The sequence below is a fragment of the Perognathus longimembris genome, chromosome 1 (assembly GCF_023159225.1).
Source record: "Perognathus longimembris pacificus isolate PPM17 chromosome 1, ASM2315922v1, whole genome shotgun sequence".
NCBI classification, from domain to species: domain Eukaryota; kingdom Metazoa; phylum Chordata; class Mammalia; order Rodentia; family Heteromyidae; genus Perognathus; species Perognathus longimembris.
Genome location: NC_063161.1, coordinates 97,403,212 through 97,425,976, shown reverse-complemented (window position 1 = coordinate 97,425,976; position 22,765 = coordinate 97,403,212). Strand labels below are relative to the sequence as shown.

Below are 22,765 nucleotides of genomic sequence, written 5' to 3'. Positions count from 1 at the left end.
TAATCACCAGAGAGTTGCATTTCTTGTCTGGGACTTATTACTAGGTTTAAACAAGGTAATGAAATAAAGAGAACACATCTAAATTAACTTGTTTTAAATGTGATAAGTCTCTTAAGTATTATGAAGCTAGTCTATACTGTTTATTCACAATCTATTAATTTTTCAGTCATCACTCTCACTCATGACCAATCATTCTTTTTCAGTTGGTCATTAATAGTGAATTCTCAAAATGTGCAAGGCACACAGAATCTGGAAATAGTGTATTATCAAAATAGGTAAAGGCTAAAAAAAAAGGGAAAAAAAGGCTAGGTTTATGATGTGCCCCTTTCAGATTTTATAGCTGTTTGTCAGTAGTTTTCTTGATCCACAGGATGATGTTACCTGATAGTCTTCCAGTGAGAGCCAGATAACATGTGACAATGTAACTTATCTTTTTGTTTGAATAACTACATATTTGTAGAAAAGTAAGACTAAAAAGTCCCTGAATTAGACATTTTCTTTCTACTTCATGAGTGCATTTCATCACATTACTATGCTAGTGAGTTTAAATGTAAACCACTTAAAAAAACATAGCCATATATGACAATTCTGTTTTCCTATAAATGAACACTTGAAAATGTAAGTATTAAAAATAAAGTAGCAAACAAATGTTATATACTAACAGTATCTTTTGGGTATTTGTATTTTTACTACTTAGTTATAACTTTGTTAGGAAGACAAGAGACTAAGATATATTAAAAGGCTGTAGGGCTTCAGAAAGGTTGAGCCTTAGGATACATGAAGGCAGTTAACGCCAATGATGGGCAAGACATTGAGTGGAAGGTATAAAAGGCATGGGGCACTATAAAATTTTAGCTTATCTTCATAGAGTAAGGTCTATACACATTTCCTGACACATTCCCAAATCAGAGGATAATATAAGCCCTATTGATTGGGATACTAAAACTAATGCTTGATAAAAGTTAATACCAAGTATGGCCAGATCTTGGCAACATGTATCAGTGGAATGGATGAAAATGTCTTCTCTGTTGTTTCTACCTAACCCCCACAGGAGCTGAAACATCACAAATCTAATGGTTTTATCCACAGAAATCTATGTAAAACTTGAGGTATTTGATTCAAAATATGCTTTGTATACAAGGGGCCAGGGAGTTATGTTTATAATGGCAATTATTTTCTCACCTAAGTAGTATAAAATCTATAAAAAAGTTAAGTGTTCCCCAAAGAGAAGAGCAATGTCTATCTACTGGGCCCTAGCTGGATATTTTTCACTCAGTTTAATAATGTATAACTCCACAAAACCATGATGCCCAAGAAAAAGACCTGTTTTATTTCCCTTTAGACAAGTCTAGGCTTTCTACTATCATAAGGAGAAGCCTGTCTTTCCCCATATCCTTTTCCCCATCCTACATATTGCTAAGCATGAAGAAGGAGAATAGGTAGTCATACTTTGCATTGTATAGATATGGTATAAAATTCAGAGAAATAGAACAATTAATTTCAGGAGGCATCTGTAAAGAAAGACAGATGAGGGAAAACACACCAAAGTGAAGGTGATGAAAGGTGAAACAGACTAGTAAAAAGGAGGAGAAAGGTGTGCAAAGAAGAAACAGACTACTTACAAAGGGGGAAATGATAGTGAACTGGACATTGTGTGACCCATTCCTCACCTTCGCTTCATCAACCTGAAGAACTCAGCCCTTTTTATTGAAAGGATACAGCTATAATGTGGAGACTTTGGTACCTCATCCCTGATAAGTTCAGTATCAAAGTGTTTTGTTTCATTTTTAGAATAAAAACTGAAGAACTAATCTTCAACTACTCTTTCTCCTTGGCTTTCACAAAATTTTTGTTGTTTAACTAGTATAAGTGCAGTAAGTTAAATGTTTAAAAAGGAAGTTTATATGAATACATTTCTATGTAGGTTTCCCATTGTTCCTAAGTGATTTTGTAACTAAAAATGGCCTTCTGGGTTTTTTCTAAAAGAAAAAAAATTATTTTATAAGGGCTGACTTGACTGTTTTGGCATATACCAAATATAAGATAAAAACAATCTACCAAAACTAGTAATAAAAATATTTTTCAGCACTATAATTACATAAACCCTTAGTTTTTTTTAAATAACCATTTAGAATGGATTACACTGGAAGTATATGTTTCATGTAAATTCTAATACTTCTCACTTTAGTCTAGGACTTAAGAACATGCTAGAGAAAGAGGTGTAGTTTATATCTTCAAATATCCATCTATTTAGTCATTTGATTCTCAGAATAGTTAGATCAAGTCATATTGCATTTGTATTGATGTTCTGCAGCTTAAAATTTTAATTTAAAAAAATTGGCTGTGCACCAACTGAACTGAAGTAGGTAAAAGTATAAACTCATTAGTAGATCCAAATGAGAAGCTCAACACATAGACATATTGAGTATAAGAAATTGAAAAAAAAGGCTGTTTAGCAGGATGGAACTAGACGATTATTATTTTATCCCCAAAGGAATGCATTTTTAAGATAAATAAACTTACTATGGACTTTTAACTTACAGATGAGGAACACATAGTTAGCTAGTAAGAGCAAAAAGTTGGTGCAACTATGTCAATAAGAAAAGAAAACAATATTGCACTAAAAGGGGAATTTGATGAATCACTCCACCTCTTTCATTGACTCAATGTGACCAGCCATTTCCTGTATGCACTGGCATACCTGGCTTGCTCAACATTCCGGCAGGTGGATAATACTTGATCAATGAACCTGTGCTCCATTTCTAGGCCTAGGGAGTCTGGAGCTGGGGTTCGCTTCAGGCGCTTTGTTTCCTGGGAATAGCCTTGCTTGCTAGAGTCATTCAGTCCATCTACTTCCATTGCCTGAGATAGTTGGGGACCTGTTGGGATGAGGTGCAAATCATACAAAGCTCTTCCAGGGCTATCTGCAGGTGAGGGCTGGGTCGTGCTGCCGGGAAGCCTGCCATTTAAATGATGTTGAAGGTAGAAAACATGCCGCCTGTGGTGGGGATGGGATAGAGAAAAAAATAAAGAAAATCATATCACAAAAATCAAGCTCTAAGGGGGAAAACTGCTACAATTTGAAAGTACACAGTATTCAGTTCACTGTCCATTTCATAGCCTAGAGATAAGTAGAGAAATGAAGAAAACTGTTGAGATGGTTCTCTGTTTTGGACAAGGGTTTCAACACTAGCTTACTGGTTTGTGACAAACAACACTAATTTTAAGTTTTTCAGTATTTGCTGAGATAACAATGACTTAGAGGTACTACTCTTTGGTAAGTATATTAACATTAGAAATAGGTCTATGTTTACCATAAATTAGTATATAAAAAAATTAAAAACCAACCACATGGATACTGTAGAAGATGCATCGTTAAGAAATAAGGGGTAGGCCTGGGAATGTGGCTTAGTGGTAGATTGCTTGCCTAGCATGCATGAAGCCCTGGATTTGATTCTTCAGTGCCACAAAAAAATGAAAAGGCCAGAAGTGATACTGTGGCTCAAATGGTAGAGTGCTAGCCTTGAGCAAAAGAAGCTCAGGGACATGCCCAGACCCTGAGTTCAAGAAGAAAAAAAAGAAAAGAAAAACAAATAAGGAGTAAACAGTTCCTTTGGAGGTTTAATTCATGATCTCTATATTGCCCTTCTTAAAGCAGAATACATTTGCAGCCATTGTTCTTATTAGCTAGACATACTGAACTTTTTCCTAAATCCATCACTGTACTCTCTATACTCTTAAATAACCATATGCAGTGGGTATGTTCAGGGCTCTGAGCAAACCAGAAGATATAATTCCTATTTTCTTTGTATAATAAAGTTTCTCTATTCTTATCATCACCTGGAATTGCTTAAAAATAAAAAATGAAAATCCCCGTGTCTCATTGAGATAACTGTTGTATGTAGTATGATAAATTACACGGGTTCTGTTGTTTTATCTCATCACTAATACTAGAAACTCTAAAGCTCTTAAACTCTAACTATTCATTTTCCCTGTTTATTCTGTAGTTGATGAGAAACATATAATATACCCATTTAATGGATAGTAAAATTAAACAATATCCATTGACTAATGGTAATGAATCTGTAGCAGAAAACTAGCCTATGTAATACATAGGTTATCCCTACCTTTTTCTTTCCCTAACTCTAAAGTTAACTTTCTGCAAAGAAAAGTTCTGATTTGCTAATCTAGCTAGCATTCAAATACACCTATCATTAAAAAAAAATAACTGAAGTGTAATTACTACACCTCAAAAAAACCAGCAATAAAAATCATGAATATCAAACCAACCTCAAGTTAAGATTTTTTTCTTAAAAGTGTGGGATAAGTGTCTTAAAAGAAGATCATTCTTTGTTCATGAAAGTGCCAAAAAGGGAGGTGGGGTGAAAGTTGTTCCTATTTTATGAATATGCTTAGAATGGATTAGCAGCTAACCAGATCTCAAGTAGAGACTAGTCTGGATGAAAGGGGTAAACCCAATAACTTAAGGAAAAAACAAATAAAAATTACTACTTCCTGCTAGCGCTGACAATCCTTTTGCTTTCAAACTGAGTCATCTGGCTGGAAGTAAAATTTGTTTTTAATGAGGACAAAGAAGCTTCCAAATAGAGGAAGATCCAAAATAAATGAAGCAAGGAGTTCACTTATATAGATTTCATCACAGCATGAAAATTTGCCCTGTTAAATGTACTTAAAACTCAGATTAACGACTGGTAAACTTTCTTTTTAAATAAAGTTTGTTTAAATAAAAAGTATTAAGAGATTCTTCTCCAGGTAAGTTAATCTGCAGGCCATTTAGGGCAATAAAAAATATATATAAATTACCTTTTTCCTCAGGATCTAATTAATAGTCCCAATCCTGACTGCATCCTAATTATCTGTTAAGAGTTTTTACTTTTCTTAAAACAGCTGACAGCATTCTATCTAAGACATGCTAGATATTAGGATCTGTAAAGATGAGTAGAGAAATTCATGTCTGCTTTGTTTGCATTTTGAAAGTAACACAGGTATTTTGTTGCATAGGTACAGATGAATGCCACTATCCTAAACAGGTAAAGATTTGTGTGAGGAACAACCTATTCATGATGATGATGATGATGATGATGATCGTGGTATGGTAGACACAAATGCTTTCTCACTCAGACAAAGCTGCAATTGAATAATCATATTTACCAACAGGCAGAAGTGGTTTCAAAAAGACATGTCCAGTTTCATACAAGAAATGATTTCTCCTTTTCTTACCTATGACACCAAAGAGTTTCATGTCCTGGGTAGGAATCAATAAGATCTGTGCTGAATTCAACTTCTTCTTCTAGGAGCTGGGGAAGGTTGATCCTTGATTCTTCTGCTGAAGCTGTTGCTTCTTCATCTTTTGGAAGAACTAGAGTAGGTTCACTTCTCAAAGAGTTTTGCTCTAATACAGAAGTATCTGTCACAGTTTGGCTAATCAAAGACTTTAGTAAAAACTGGCGGTAGTGAAATCCACTGTGGTCTGAAACATGTACGGATGCCCAATGTTTAGTAGAAGACAGTTCATCAAGAAGAATCTTGTGGGAAGAAGAAAGAGAGGTGAATGAGGGAGGAGGTAACAAACAGTAAAAGAAATGTATCCAATGCCTAATGTATGAAACTGTAACCTCTCTGTACATCAGTTTGAGAATAAAAATTAAAAAAACAAAGAAAGAGGTGAGAAGACACTTCCAAAGGATTTTCTTAGTTAATACCTCAGACTTTTTTTTTTAGAAATGTTCTTTATTTGACTACTATTATCACCAATATTTTGAAAACAATATCCACCAGATTGTTGTCACTTAGTAGAAGCTTAATACATGCTAGTTTCTCCTTTCCTTTACAAAATTAAAGTCACAAAATTCACGAACTTGTGGCCTTTTTTCCTCTTGACTTTTTTCTCTTGATTGGCATGGAGAAAAATCAAATTCTAAAATGATGTATATTAGCATTTCACTTAGAATAATAGTAGGCAGAACTTTCCTGCCTACTCTTGCTTTTAATCGGCATCTTCATATCTCAGCTTCCTGAGTCACTAGGATTATAGGTGTAAGCTACTAGCACCTGCCTTGCCTTGGTTATTTTTGAGTAAGGTTCTTATGTCTGGGCTGGCCTGGACTGCAATCCTTCTACTTGTGCTTCCCAGTGTTACCTGGGAGACAGATATGTGCCACCCAAACCTAGCCACTGTGCTCCCTCTGCGACACGGATAACATAGGTATAATACCCCTCTGATTAACTGCTTGTCAAGGGCCCTTAGTTTTACCTGTATAAAAATCATACAGCTCTTCTACTTCTCACACATCTTTTTTCTTCCTCAGAGGAAATCTTTCCCTCTTTTGAACCCCCACAGTACTTGTGTGTTCCACTATATAGAGAGAATATTGTACATGTCTGTGTCCCACCTATTGCTCAGGTATGTATGTATATATGTATGTATGTATGGTGCCAGTCCTGTGGCTGAATGCAGGGCCTGGGCACTCTCTTGAGCTTTTGTGCTCTACCACTTGAGCCACAACTCCATTTCTGGATTTTTGGTGGCTAACTGGAAATAAAGAGCCCCATGGACTTTCCTGCCTAGGCTGGTTTTGAACTGAGATCTTCAGATCTCAGGCTCCTGAGTAGTTAGGATTACAGATGTGAAGACCCGTGCCTGGAAGATATTTATTCATCTCTAACAGATGTTTTCATCCTGTGCACTGACATAATAAATGAATGAACAATTTAATTCAGGAGATAACTCTAAGAACAAAGGACTGAGATTACTTCCAGAAAAATAGTATCAATTAAATGTTTCACACATCTTCTTTAAGTTCTCTCCTTAAAAAATTGTTTTGGTCAGTCCTGGGACTTGAACTCTGAGCTCTTTTGCTCAAGGCTAGCACTCCACCACTTTGAGCCACAGTTCCACTTCTGGCTTTTGAGTGGTTAATTGGAGATAAGAGTCTCACGGGGACTTTTCTGCCAAGGCCAGCTTTGAATTGCAATCCTCAGATCTTAGCCTCTTGAGTAGCCAGGGTTACAAGTATGGGCCACCTGTGCCTAGCCCCTTTAAATTTCTTTAAAAATTGTTTTTTAGATGAAATCTTACAGTATCCTCTGGGCTGGCCAGAACTTGAGATTTTCCTGTCCCAGACTCTTGAGTGTTCCAAGCTAAAATGAGTTTATCCACAGCTACCAACATTTAAACCTAGAGGCTACATCTGGCTAGTTGCTGAGAAATGGAAAGCAAGGTAATCTGCTTATAAAAGGTGAGCAGAGATAGTCCCAGATGAAGATCTATCTAGAGAACTGAATTTAAGGTTAGGGACTATTTTAAGAATTAGTCCACAGGATATTTAGAGCATACTGTAGTAGCTTTTTATTTTGATATAGCTTTGAAAATATAGACTGAATAGCTACATATTTAAAAATAAACTTATTTAACATGAATAACCTTCAGATTATATCTTACTGGATACTTCTCTGAAAAATAAAAACCTCGGCATTTAATTTTGAGACAGAATAACAGGTACAAAATTTAATTTCTTAAAACCCAAGCATAGTCTTTTTAAAGAAAATATGTATGTTTTTCTAAGACATATAAGGATGCATATTAAACCAAAGAAATTCATTAAGAATTTCATGCATTTTTTTACTGGGCCAGGTTTATATGTATAGATGCTAACTAAAACAAAGACAGCAGCTACTTTTAACTGATCTTAAAGATATCTGACTATTTACATTAATAGCAAAGCTAGAATGATAGGTACAAAACACCTTGTCCAGCCATTAACCCAGAACTCTCTTATCAGTCTCCCAAATACGGCATTAGGCACTGGCACCTGTTCCTATTATGTGTATATGTACTACAGGAAGGAATAGGGGAAACACTAGGGCTTTTTGGCATAGGTCAGAACTTTTTAATAAAGACCCAGAAACACAACAAATCAAAAAAAAAAAAGGTTGGATAAATGGGATTGCATTAAACAACAGAGCTTCTGCATGGCACCTTTGCTAGCAAAATAAATAGAAAGCCCACAGACTGGGAGAAAATCTTCACTAGTGGGCTAGAGACTTCTCTGAAGAGGAAGTAAAAAGGTTAATAGGCACATGAAGAACATCTCTGGCCATAAAAGAAATGCAAATCAAAACAATATTGAGATTCCACGTTACCCCAATTAGAATGGCCATTATCAAGAAATCTAATAATATCAGTTCGTGGCGGGGATGTGGCCAAAAGGGAATGCTACTACACTGTTGGTAGAAGTGTAAGCTTGTTTAACCACTCTGGAAAGCAGTATGAAGAGTCCTCGAAAGACTAAACATAAAGCTCCCTATGATACAGCAATCCTACTCCTGGGCATTTACCCAAATGACCATAAACAAGGCCATACTAAAGCTACCAGCATAACTATGTTCATTGTAGCATCATTTACACTAGCCAAGACATGGAATCAACCCAGATGCCCCTCAGTAGATGACTAGATCAGGTGGTATACCTCTTGGGCCACACTCCCAGCCCCTTTTTACCTTGTTTTTTTCAGGTAGGGTCTTACTTTATGTCCAGGCAGACCTGAGCTGTGATTGTTTGACCTGTGCTTCCCTATGCCACTAGCGATAATAGATGTGTACTGCTGAGCCCAGAAATTGTGCATATGTTATCATGCTCAGTCATAGGTTGAGACGGAGTCTGTAAATTTTATGCCTAGGCCACACAATCTCTGCCTCCCAAGGATGAACTAATGCAACAATGATACTCACTAGACACTGTTGGAAATGAACTTTACAGCTTCAGGGGGAGGAGAGTGGGGAGGGGGAAGAGGGAGAAAATGAGAGAGGGGGTAACTGTTCAAAAAGAAATGTACTCAATAACTTACTTATGTTAACTGTAACCCCCCCTGTTCATCACCTTTACAATGAATAATAATTAAAAAAAAAAGAGGTATACCACCTATTTTGCAACCACAAAGCTCTGAATTAATTCCCAGTACTGGCAAAACAAAATTAATTTATGTTCCTTTAAACGTAGAAATATCACAGAGAAACATAAACCAGAAAATAAAGTCTCATGATGCTATTCCACAGCAGTAATAACGGTCATTTATGGTCCTTTATTTTGTAACATTTTTCCCAACTTAAATAACTTTATTACTAAAAAGAAAAAAATCCATAACAACACTGTATATGTTTTTATAAGTATCTATTGTGTTTTCTCTCTTACTCTATGAGCTCTACCCTTGACTTAGTTTTACAGCTTACTATGAATATTTGTTTAAAAATCTTCCAAAGTACAACTTTTGGTAAACCAAAATAGTTGAATTTGTGACAGTTTGTAATGTAATAATCCCTTAGAACTAAAAAGATGTTTTTCTAGTCTATTATAAATGCTTTTATAGATCAAACCTTTATGTTTAATAAAGTATTCCGTGTTTATTGAGCACTTAGTAGGAGCACTGAGGTAGTCACTTTCTGTGGATGCACTCAATGTACATCACTTGATAAGACAGGGATTATAATTCTAGTTTAACAGATGAGGAAGCCAAAGGTTAGAAAGGGGACACAACAAATTGGCTAAACAGCCATGATACAAACTACATCTCCATGGCCACAGAGTGAGCCTTTGGTCATTATACTTATATTTAGGATAAATTCCTGGAAGTAGAACTGTTCTAGATACTGCACACCCTCTTCTCCCTTTTGAAATCTAATAAATGCTATCATGTTGCTCATTAGTAAGATCCTAACAACTTTTACAATGCTCATTTTTATATTCTTACCAATATATTAGCACTTAAAAAGAATGTGCTGCAGTGGTGCTAACCACTGGAATAATGACAAGTGCCCCTAAAGGCAGGACAAGGAAGCTGATACTTGGTTCCTCGTTCATGACTTTATGGCCCAAATCATAGCAAGATTTCTCAGCTCACTTGGGCTTTTCTTTTCTTTGTAGTCTCAAGTTACCTGAAATACCTCGCCCCACTATGAACTGGTGGAGCTGAGACAATCAGCTCTACAGCACTCAACAACCCTGAACCCACCACAACCCTGGACCCACTCGATAACTTGTCCTTATGCCTCCAGACTCAGGCAGCTATTTCTAGTAAGTGAGCCCTGGCTGGACAAGAAGCCATTTCCTATCATCTCAACTCTGTACCCTAAGTTTCCCTCAGTCGCTCCAAGATTCATGCTGCTTTGAGATTGACCTGCTCAGCCAGAGTTCCAGTTTGTAGAGAACAAGCTTTGTCTTTATGGCCATTTCCAAGTACACAGGGCAGTAGCTGGGAAAAAATAATGAAAAACACTTACGGCTAATTCCATCTCACCATTTTATCTATGGGAGAACAGAGAAAGGACCCAAAAGTTAGTCTTTATGAAGTGCTGGGTACTTTTTTTTTTTTTTTTTTTACAGTAATTCACCAAAACAGACAGCAGAGTCCTTATTTTAAAAAGGAAAAGATTAAAAACCACCATTCCACATAACTTGTAGAGGCATAATTCTGAGTTCAGACTGATATAGTTCTAAGCTTTTGCTTTTTCTATTCCATTAGGTGGCCTCTTCTCCTGAAACTCAGAGCTACATAAATTATAAGGAAAAGGGAAATTCTTTCAGAGTTGTTGGCTTAAAATCTCTTGGAAGTAAAACCTTCATCTATCCTCACTAGGAAAAAACAAAGGGGAAAGACATGAAGTTGAGTGTAATCTAAAATTACGAATTGTTTTTTTATGAGTCTTAAAAGGGGGCACTCTGACTTTCAATTTGACCTCTTTTTTAATTGTCCCAATCCTGAGAAGCTTTGTAGAAGAGTACCCTACATTCTTATGACATTATAATACTATAAGGAGAGAAGAAGAAAACGAAGATATATAATAAAAATAAAAAGCAGCACAAGGGATCCTGGTTCTTACTTTGGTGAATGAATAGTAAATGGTCCAATTGTGACTAACTCTAGGCCATTAAATTCTCTGAAATCTTCCATCTCTTTATTTCTAAACTGAAAATACTAGGCTCTGAGAGTTTCTAACCTAACTAGGCATCCAAATATGCCCCTGAGCCCATAGGTAAAACAAATGAACTTAACACCAGTAGATTCCACTCTCATTGACTTGCATTGAACTGGTACTTAAGAATCACCAAATAATTTGTAGACTGCAAGTTTGGGAACAACTAGAAGTGATCTTCTGACTCTGCTTCCCTTCACCTCCCTTGTAGGAAAGGAATCTGAAAACATGGTCAGCTAATTCAGCTCACATTTACAGTCAGATACTACCAAGAAATAATTCCAATTCTAAAAGGCACACTTCCTGCTTCAGGAGGGCAAAGTAAGTTGTGTTTAGCTTTTCTAACAGATCTACCCTACTTTGAACTACCAATGCATTATGCTAAGTAGTGCTCTAAACAAACTGCACTTTTTGCAACTGCAAGAGTTTCTTTGGAGGTGTCAGTTGTTACAATCCTCTTGGGTTGCTGGGTCATTATTTCCTTTCCTTTACACCTTTAAAGATCTTCTGAGAGTGAATTAATACATAAGATTTAGAGGGCAGACAGTCAGTTTGGCCCCAGACACTGATTAACAGTCCTACCTTGACATCCAGCTTGGCCAGGTGTTGTAAAACCCAGATGCGATGAGACCAGGCATTATAGTTGCTTGGGTATCTCCCTGCTGCTTCACCACAGACTTCCATCTCTTCTTGTATTAGTCTCTGTGTCCTTTCTGCAGGAATTGTTCCCAAGTTTCCTTTGGTCACAAAGGAAGGCAAGGAACTTTCCTGAATCAATTGTTGTAGCACCCATCGCCTGTCAAGAGAGCATGTGGGAAAGAGGAGGAAGAAAAGAACTTAATTCAGAGAGGACAAAAAAAAACCCCACGGGCTGGGGATATGGCCTAGTAGAAAGAGTGCTTGCCTTGTATACTTGAAGCCCTGGGTTCGATTCCCCAGCACCACATATACAGAAAATGGCCAGAAGTGGCACTGTGACTCAAGTGGCAGAGTGCTAGCCTTGAGCAAAAAGAAGCCAGGGACAGTGCTCAGGCCCTGAGTGCAAGGCCCAGGACTGGCAAAAAAAAACAAAACAAAAAACCCACATAATTTTCTTTGTTCTTGACTTAGTTTCCACCACATACAATGAAGAACAATATCTATTTGTAAATTTAGTTTGGGGGAAAGTAAGGGGGGGGGTCTACTACTGTTTTACTGTTTTTTTATTTTATTTTTTTATTAATTAAATTTTGTTGACAAGGTGTTGTGCAAAAGGGGTACAGTTACATAATAGGGCAGTGAGTACATTTCTTGTGATATCTTACACCCTTGTTTTTCTTTCCCTTCCCTAGATCAGGTAGGCATATATACAATACTCAGTGTACCAAAATCATATACAGTAGTCACGTGGCATACGTCAAAGGAAATTCACCTAGAACTTTAAATATAACATCAACAATAGAGTTTGCTTATCCTTGTCTTATATGATCATACACACATAGCTGTTGAGTTATTGTGATCTACTGAGAGGTCTATTTCAGACCTTTTTATGTTTAGTAGTTGTTTGGTGTGTAAGGTCGCTGACCCAAGCCTGTGGAAATACCATTTGACAAGAAGTTTTTGGTTTCGCAGACCTGGTCTGTACTGTCCTCCCCCCCCCTCCACGTTAACAGTCATATATCAAGGAGACCATGCCCTTTTGTTCTCTGTGTTCTAGGCTTGTCTCACTCAACATTATTTATTCAAGTTCTGACCATTTCCCTGCGAATACCAATATTTTACCATTTCTAATCGCTATGTAGTATTCCATTGTGTATAGGTACCACATTTTTGGGGTCCATTCATCTGTAGAGGGGCATGTGGATTGTTTCCATATTTTGTCAATTGTGAATTGTGCAGTGATAAACATGGATGTGCAGATGTCTTTTTGATATCCTGAGACCTGTTGTTCAGGATAGATGCCTAGGAGTGGTATGGCTGGGTCATAGGGTAGGTCTATGTTGAGCTTTTTGAGGAAGCTCCATACTGTTCTCCAAAGTGGTTGTACTAATTTGCACTCCTACCAACAGTGGAGAAGGGTTCCTCTTTCCCTGCATCCCCTCCAGCATTTGTTGTTGCCTGAGGTCAGAGTATAGTCCATTCTAACTGGAGTGAGGTGGTATCTCAGGGTTGTTTTTATTTGCATTTCCTTTACTGCCAGGGATGTTGAACATTTCCTCATAGGTTTCTTTGCCATTTTTATCTCTTCTCCTGTGAAGTCTCTCTTTAGCTCCTTTGCCCATTTAATAATTGGTTTACTTGGGCTTGGAGGGGGTTAGTGTTTTGAGTTCTCTGTAGATGACGGATATTAGACCTTTGTCTGTTGCTGTGCTGGTGAAGATCCTTTCCCATATGGTTGGCTGTCTTTCTAGTTTGGTGGCTATGTCCTTAGCTGTACAGAAACTTTTTAATTTGTAGTAGTCCCATTTGTCGAGTCTCTCCCCTATCTATTGTGCCCCTGGGACTCTATTCAGGAAGTTCCTTCCTGTGCCTATAAGTTCTAGCGTCTTTCCTACTCTGTCCTTCAGTAGTTTCAAAGATTCAGGTCTGATGTTGAGGTCCTTGATCCATTTTGAGTTGATCTTGGTGCATGGTGATATGTTTTACTGTTTTTGAAGATAAATTAAGTATCATGAGTGGGGGCTAGCTAGACAGGAAATAGAAACTTTTCTATAATGTCAAAAAGAAAATGTCATCAGTTCCAAAACAATAATTCCTAAACTCCATTTTGTTAGGAAATATAAAGGAACTAGTTGGTCTATGTTAAATGTGGTGGTGGTAATGAGCTTGGGGTATTAAGCTCATAAATATACATACATGTTTAGTCCTGTTTAAAAATAATTAAGTGACTTTAATTTTTTCCTTTTTTTTTTTTTTGTGTGCCAGTACTGATGCTTGAATTCAGGACCTGGAGCTGTCCCTTAGCACTTTTGCTCAAGGCTGGCACTCAACCACTTGAGCCTCCACTTTCCTGCTGGGGCTGACTTTAAATCTTGAATCCTCAGATCTCAGCCTCCTGAGTAGCTAGGATTACAGGTGTGAGCCACTGGCACTTGTCAATGAGCTGTATTTTTACAGCTTTCATTAAGCAAAATTTCTATACTACATCATAAAATCTGCAAATACAATATAATTAGTTAAATCATGAAGGAGGATTTAAAATGTCTTTATTGAAAGATTTTCCTTCTGTATAGTTAAGATCTGCACTGGCATACATGTATATAAAAAGCATTAAAGATTCTAACTACTTCATGTCTTTAGTTTACAAATATTTTTTTCCTCTTATGAACACCTTCTTTTGACTAAAAGCTTTGAATCTAAAGGCGCAGAAAATTGAATATTTCATCAGTTTTCAATTATGAAGGTTTTCACTTAACAAAATGTTTTTCCAATAAATTATAGACAGCTATTAATGGATACATATATGTGTAACACTTTCCTTTTAACTCTACCGCGCCACATACAAAAAGGTCCATACACAATTCTCTAACATCTGCTAGTAAACAAGGAAATAGTACTCTCTTATGTGGTTTGTAGGAGCTGACTTGTTGGAAACCAGAGGCCAGAGTACAGCCAAGATACTCTTGAGTTGACCTAAAATTCTAAAAAGGCTCAAGATTAAGGAAAAGTGAGTGATTTTAAAGAGAACAGACTTCAGAGTAATTCTCCACTGATACCAATCAACAAGATCACAACATTCCTTTCAGGTCAAACAGCAGCAGTTATAAAGGTCCAAGTGAAAGATACTTCTAGATGATCAGGATTTTGAGAATCCTTGTTTACATGCTGGCGATTTTGAGAGCCCTTTTTGCATCTTAGGTCATTACCCCAAAAATGCTCTTTATATTGATGACCTTAATAGCTTTAACTCAACCTATTTACCATTCACCTCAAGCCCTTAGCTTCCTTTACAAATGAAGTTTAACAATCACAACCATCAGACTGTCTATTTTACCAGGAATAGAACATTATATTTATGCATTTATAAACTCAATTTGCTTATTATAGATGAATATCTAAATGCAATCTCCACAATTACATGAAAACAGGCAGTAGCCAATAATTATTTATTTAATATATGCCAGGCATTGTGGTAGTGTTTACCTGCATTATCTCATACATATTCATCTATTAACACTATGAGACAGGTATAATTACCACTCTTGTTTTACAGGTGAGAAACTGAGATTTAGGCACTGAAGGAACAAGTGATAGTCCTTTGAGATAAACATAGATAGCATGGCTTTAGAATACATTTTGTAAACCAGCATTCAACCCTCCTCAAAAGCTGTGTTTTCTTTCTCTAGCCATCTTGAATACTAAATAAGACAATTTTAGCCAGTCACCTGAATGGATGATGATAGGCTTACATCTAAAATCCTAGCTACCCAAGAGGCTAAGATCTGAGAACTAGTTTAGAGCTAGTCAAGACAGACAAATCTACAAATAACTAGCAAAAAGCCAGAAGCAGAGGTGTAGCTCAAGTGGTAGAGTGCCAGCCATGAGTGGAAAAAGCCGAATTAAAAGTGTGAGGTTCTAAGTTCAAGCCCCAGCATAAAACAAAAACAAACAAATATATGATCTTATACATTAACCACACCTGTGAATCCATGTTTCTGGACTCTTTGGAAACTTAGTTAAGGCCAATTTCCCCAGATATAAGTCCTTAATTGGATTTAAAGTGCCAGAGAGGATCAGCTCTTTCCTGCAAAAAAAAAAAAAAAAATAAAATTTAAAAACATTACTTATTCTTCTAGACAATTATTCTGCATGGCTTTTAATATAACCTCATTGTGATGTCAATTTCTAAAAAGTAAAATAATGAAATAAAATCAATTTTTAAAATGGAAGGATTGACACTGGTCAATATGCATTATACTCATAAAGTGACATGTTGAATTGAAACCCCTCTGTACTACTATTTAAAGATAATAAAAAAATTAAATTAAACCCCTAAGCCACTATGGTATATACAATTATCATAAATGTCACATGTCAGGGTCTTTGCCCTCCGCCTCCTGCCCCCCCCCCCCCCGTGCTCCCCTGACCCGTGGGAGAGACAGGGAAAGGCATGCCCCGACTGGACGAGCCAAGAAAGGAGAAGAGTTGGCAGGCTGCCCTCACCCAGCCCTCCCTCACCGGAGGACAATCAGACAGCCTGGGATTCAAGTCAGCGCAAGATCTCGTTTATTGGGGAAGTACGTGCCACTAATATAAGGCACAGGAACCAATCTAAGATAGGCAGGAAGGGGAGGCATGAGCTGTCCATCGAGGGCAGAAGAGCAGGGGCGTCGAAGCCCACAGAACCGCCTCCGGGTTATAACCAAAGACACTTGTAGCAGCTGTGTGTTGTTGTTAGGCGCCGCCATCTTAGCCACACGTAGCCCCAAGACTGAGAAACAGGTGGGGCTAGCTAGTTGACTTCCAGGTGTGCCCCACAGTCACATACAGTAATCAAGAACAAATTATCAGGGGGCTGGGGATATGGCCTAGTGGCAAGAGAGCTTGCCTCATATACATGAGGCCCTGGGTTTGATTCCCCAGCACCACATATACAGAAAACGGCCAGAAGTGGCGCTGTGGCTCAAGTGGCAGAGTGCTAGCCTTGAGCAAAAAGGAAGCCAGGGACAGTGCTCAGGCCCTGAGTCCAAAGCCCAGGACTGGCCAAAAAAAAAAATAAATAAAATAAAGAACACATTATCATTATAAAAAAAGCCAAAGCAAATGAACAAGCTAATGACTGAGCTTCTAGGAAGCAGCTCTTCTAACAACAGAACTTTAGTGACTATTTGGGAAAAAGCAAGGAGGTTTTTCTGGTCTCTCTCACATCTAAAAGTTACATGATCTGACAGGAGTATCTATAGGGCAGATCCAATAGTAGTAAAGAAGTAAAGCCCTAACTAGGGTTTTTGATAGTCTAGTTCATTAGCAGATAAAAATATATGTATAATACAACAAATACAGTATGACTCTGAAATGTAAGAAAAATATCATTTGTTGAACTCTACCTTAACAGAATTATTATTATTTTTTTTTTGGCCAGTCCTGGGGCTTGGACTCAGGGCCTGAGCACTGTCCCTGGCTTCTTTTTGCTCAAGGCTAGCACTCTGCCACTTGAGCCACAGTGCCACTTCTGGCCATTTTCTGTATATGTGGTGCTGGGGAAGTGAACCCAGGGCCTCATGTATACGAGGCAAGCACTCTTGCTACTTAGGCCATATCCCCAGCCCAACAGAATTATTTTTTCAGTTTTGAATTGTCCTTTCTGCTTTTTCTTATATGCATCTATATTTTAATGTATAACTATATGTCTTACCTGTGTCATATTAAGAATTTCCTTAAGATTCTATACAAACTTTGTAATGAACATTTTGAATCACTGAATAGTTTCTACACAGTTGTGTTATAATTTCATGTCTTACCTCCTGACTTTTATTTATTTAGGTTTCTTCCAACTCTTTGCTATTGTAAAAAAAAAAACATGGGGGAAAAAGTCTTATGCTTATTCTTATAATATGACCTAGGATAATTTTTCTAAGAGGTATATTACCAGGTGTAATGCTGTCTGGTCCTCAATACTATACTAAGCCATTGTTTTTTAGGATATCATATACAGATGTGATATCATATGCAGATGTACTATCAAAAACATTTTGTTGTTTTAATGTTGATCAAGCTCAACCAAAACTTCAATGCAATTATGAAGAATGTTGCTGAACAGTTTGCTACTTATTTCTCAGTAAATACTGTCTCTCAATTAAGTTTTTGGCCATATTCATTAAGCTCCCAATTCTCAATGTTATTTAATAATAAAAATCAAATCAAATCAATTGCTTGTATCTGGTTAAACGTAAAAATGGTAAACAGATACATTTATCCTCTATGGTAAAAGCTGATTACTTTAGAGAAGCTTAAGTCCAACAAACGCATTTGTTATACCTTTCTTACATTTTCTGATACAACAAAACCTCTATACTTCCTAAATACATTTTCTGTCTTGCATCAATAAACCATTTCTAAAGTCTTGTTTGACAAGAAAAGTAACTTACTTTTAGATAAAAAAATGATAAGCACTGACTCTTTTCCTTCAAAAAGCATACTAAATGCATTTTTCATTTAAAAAATTAGCCCAGCAGGGTGATTTATGCCTGTAATCCTAACGACTTAGTAGGCTGAGATCTGAGGATCTCAAAAAAGTCCAAAGACTCTTATTTCCAAACTACCATACTCCTTCCTCTCAAAACACCAAAAGTGGAGTTGTGGCTCATGTGGCACAGTGCTAGCCTTCAGTACAAAAGCTCAGAAATAGTGCCCAGGCCATGAGTTCATGTCCCCGGATCAACATACACACACACACACAAATTTAATGCTCCAGACTGCTTTTTAAGAACCTTTTCCATTTGAAATTAGTTAACATAAGTACAAAATTCTATAAAGTAAGGTGAGGCAAAGTTTTATTTTGAGACAAGATCTCAAGCATGTAGCTAGCCCTGACTAGCTTCAAGCTCTGGATCTCCCTGCTTCTGCCTCTTGAGTGCTGGTACTGTGGTCAGTTAAAAAAAACACTACTGATAAATGCACATACAATATCCAGGGCACCAAAATCAAATACAGTGACAACAGGGGCTAAACAATAGGGAAGAAAAATGAAGAAAAAAATAATTTCAAATAGTATATTAAAATAACAACAACAATGAAAAGCTACTTGGGAACATCAAAATGGTGAGACAAAGGATAAAAGGTAAACCAATGCAAACTAACTGTACAACTTCGGGAGGGGTGGCGGGGAAGCTGGGGAGGAGGGAAAGTAGGAGAAAAATGAGGGAGGCGTAACAAATTTGAAAAGAAATGTACTCACTACCTTATGTATGTAACTGTAATCCCACTGTACATCACCTTGACAATAAAATTAAACAAAAACAAAAAAACCACTACTGAAATGAATTTATTGTATTAAGCTTAATTTCTACTTAGTAAACTTACTGTCATTATACCTGCCTTCCTTTATTCCCATTATAAATCCATACATAAGGGAAAATAATAAAAATCGTCTTCAGAAAAGAAGCCATCTTATAACTGAGTTTATACGAAGACTCTTAAACTATGGCATCCTCTTAATTATTCTGAATAAAGTAGTATTTTGAGAAGATACCTTAACCTTAAACAACCTCAATGGTACTGCTCATGTCCACACATGTGGGCATGCAGAAAAAAGGGAAGCTAAATTTTAATATAACTTCAGCAAACATTCTTGGTGGCAGAAACAATCATGTATATAGTTAAGTTATGGCAATCATATAACCTAAAGACACCACATGTAGAAAAAAGACAAAAACTTAACAGCTCTAATGAATTCATAGGTTTAATAGGAACCTAGCTAGAGATAAAATTTGATTCAAAAAGTGCCATAGCTCAAAAAACTTAAGATACAGCACAATGAGATCAGGAAAACTACTAGGTAACTTTTTTTGAAGAAGAGTTCTATGATGATGAAGTCAGTGATATGAGTAATGTGAGGAGTTTCAATAAAATGAACATGAAAAAAAATATATATATATTATTTCACCTAATGTATCATTTTAAAAGGTAGTTATTAACTAAATTGAGTTTCCTTCCTTCCTTCCTTCCTTCCTTCCTTCCTTCCTTCCTTTCTTCCCTCCCTTTCTTCTTCTTTCTTCATCCACTCCCTCCCTTCGTCCCTCCCTCCATCCTTTGCACTAGGGACTGAACTCAGCTTCATACTTGCTAGACACTACCATTTGAGACATGCTGGCCCCCTTTTTAAAATTTTACTCTAGTTAAGATAGGATCTGAGGTTGCCTGGGCCGGTCGGTCTTCAACCACAGTCCTCAAGTAGCTGGATTACAGGTGTGAATCATCACATTACTGTTTTTGAGACAGGGTCTTTGGCTAACTTTTTCTGGGCTGGTAAATGAATTGTAATTTCCATCTTTGCCTTTGGAGGCTATAGACAGGTACCATCGCACCCGGACCTGAAATAAACATTTTAAGAACTCAAGGTGGTTTTATTTAAGGGGACTTAAATCCCTTACTGAGTAAGTTTTGTTGTTTGCTTTATGCTAACTCTTCAGTGGTACACTGCTTGCAGGAGAAAGAAATAAAGCCCAAATCACCAAATACACATGGCACTGGCATTATTTCAGCATTATTGAGAAGGGTTGGCAGGAACAATGCTATGCTACACGTAGTACCTCTTTGCTGTCAGAGGAAATTACTTAAATGAGGACAATCTTTTTTAAAAAGTCTAGCAGAAGGAAACAAAGTGTTTTTTAAGCAATAAAAAGTAGGGTTAGATATAAAAGAAATGAGTTCCTTCATATAGTAAATATTTCAAACAGTATGATACTCCTTTAAAATCTTTGCTGCATTTTTCAGTCACCAACTAAACAGAATATATGGAAAACCCCATCCCTTTCCCTGCAAGGTTGTGGTTGTTTCTGAAACCAGCTGCTTTTGTACTAAAACATCCATGGGAACTTTCAGTTTTCTAAGGTTAGTGGTATACTTTCTTACTGCATCTCAAAACTATTATTTATTAACTTTTTTTCCCCTGCTGTCACTCTAAGATTTCTTTAGGAGACAAGTAGTCATGTGTACCTTTACCGAGACTAACTCTACAAGTTACCTGAGTACTTAGCACATACTGAATCAAATAAGTAAATGCCATCTTTATTCAATCTTCAGTTATTCTGTCTGAGATGATAATACTAGACATTCTCATAAAAACTAACACCTACTGAACATTTCTTTTGAGTCAGATCCTGTGTAAAATGATTTACATTTGCTATCTAATTTATTGTAAGGAGTATTATGTTGAGCCATATGAAACTGCCAATATTCAATCTTCAAAAAACCCAAACTTAATTTACCTTACAAGTTTCAAATTTCAGTTATAAGGACAATACAGAGAACACCTATCTACTTTGTACTCAGTTTCTCTATTGTTATAGTTTTGAGAGTACTAGTCAGGTATTTTGTTTTTGTGCTGGTTATAGGGATTGAACTCAGGGTTATTTGTGCCTGAGCTTTTTTACTTAAGGCTAGTGCTCTACCACTTGAGCCACAGCTCCACTTCCAGCTTTTTGTGGGAGTTAATGGGAGTTAAGAGTCTCATGGACTTTTCTGTTCAAGATGACTTTGAACTGTGATCCTCAGTTGACAGCCTTCTGAATAGCTAGAATTAGAAGTGTGAGCTGGCTCCTGGCCCTTTTGTCTCTAACATATGCCTTCCATATTATTTTGTGAGCATTTTCTTTACATTCTGGCTCTACAAGTTGTACCAGGCCCATCTTGTATACATTCTACCCTGATGTTAGAATTGGCTATTTAAGGTTATGAGTACTGGGTTTCAACTGTTTTTAACCTACACATTCTAAACTCACAGACAAGTAAAACTGAGACTTTGGAGAGGTTCAGTAACTTGCTCAAGGTTTCCTACCTCAAAATTTCAGAGTCAAATATAAATTCTTCATAATAAAAAGTTATAAAGTTAAATGAAAGGCTATGAGTAAGGACTTGAATGGAGCATAGTGTTAAACTAGTCTACCTCCTCACTGATGTTTTGCTCACTCTAAGTTCACAGACTGATGAAACAGTAGAACATTACTATGAAGTCAGCCTCTTTCATCAAGTAATTCACCAACTTTCAGAATAAATTCAATGTGGAAACAAACAGTCATTTTTGTTAGCAAGTGATTTTTAACCTATATGCTTTACTCACTCACTATAATCCCAGGAGATCAGCTCAAAAATCTGTTTCTATTTTCCCCCCAAACTGTAAGAATGACAAATTGAGTGAGAGGTATATTATAACTGCTTTTAGCAGCTTATAAAATACAGTCAAAATCACTCAATACCTTTTAGGGTAGCTGCAGAAGAAATACAGCAATAATTTAACATCAGTGCTGACTATCTGATGTGAAACAGAGACTCAAAAGATTGGACCAGTTTACTTTCAAAGTTGGTTGATTTTTGCTAAAATGTATCCATGGGTATATATATCTTCGTATATCAATTAATCTTACCAATATAAATCAAAATCTACTAGAATACAGATCCTAAGTGGAACTTATAAAAAAAAATCAATGTTCCCTTTCTACTTATGTAGCCTACATCCTTACTAACCATCTTTTATGAATTATTTTCAAGATCAACTGATCTACTGGTATAAACTTCAATGAAGCTTTATGGAACAATTTCCCTTCACATGAGAACCAAACCATACATAAAACAAAAATCAGTTTCATAAAAATCATAGAAAAATTCACCTAGATCAACACTGCTATTTCACACATGAAAGAACTAAAATGTTGGAGAAATTAAGTTTTACCTAAAATTGCACTGCTAGTTAAGTGATAAAACAGGACTAAGTTCTATGGTCTTAAGACGAGGTTCTTTTGACTACACTCAAACTTTGCATCCGTGTATCTTCTTCTAAGTATATAATGAATAATGGATTATATGTGTGGGTGGATGGGTAGATAAGACAGACGTGTGTGTGTGTGTGTGTGTGTGTGTGTGAGCGCATTCTCACAGTAAACTGTTTTGCTGAAGGATTTTTTTTTCTTTCTTTCTTTTGTACTCATGGCCTTGAGTTTGCAAGGCTTATGTTCTTGAGCATATGTGAGTACATCTCCAGCCTGAATTTTTGCTGATTGAGATGGGTTCTCACAGGCTTTTCTGGATGAGCCGACTTTACACTTTAATCCTTCAGATCTCAGTCTTCTTTACAGTGATA

General features: G+C 36.7%; 1 protein-coding gene across 1 annotated transcript in view; it reads right to left on the bottom strand.

Annotated features, from left to right (window-relative positions):
- Positions 1-370: 370 nt before the first annotated feature.
- The window catches only part of Ptar1 (protein prenyltransferase alpha subunit repeat containing 1), a 40,741-nt gene continuing 18,346 nt past the window's right edge, over positions 371-22,765 (bottom strand). Inside the window, exons 4-7 of the mRNA XM_048332802.1 lie at positions 15,608-15,712; positions 11,572-11,785; positions 5,242-5,546; positions 371-2,998 (exon numbers count right to left, since the gene is read on the bottom strand). Of these exons, the coding sequence (XP_048188759.1) occupies positions 2,656-2,998; positions 5,242-5,546; positions 11,572-11,785; positions 15,608-15,712 (967 nt within the window). The 3' untranslated portion in view covers positions 371-2,655. The remainder of the gene's footprint in view (positions 2,999-5,241; positions 5,547-11,571; positions 11,786-15,607; positions 15,713-22,765) is intronic.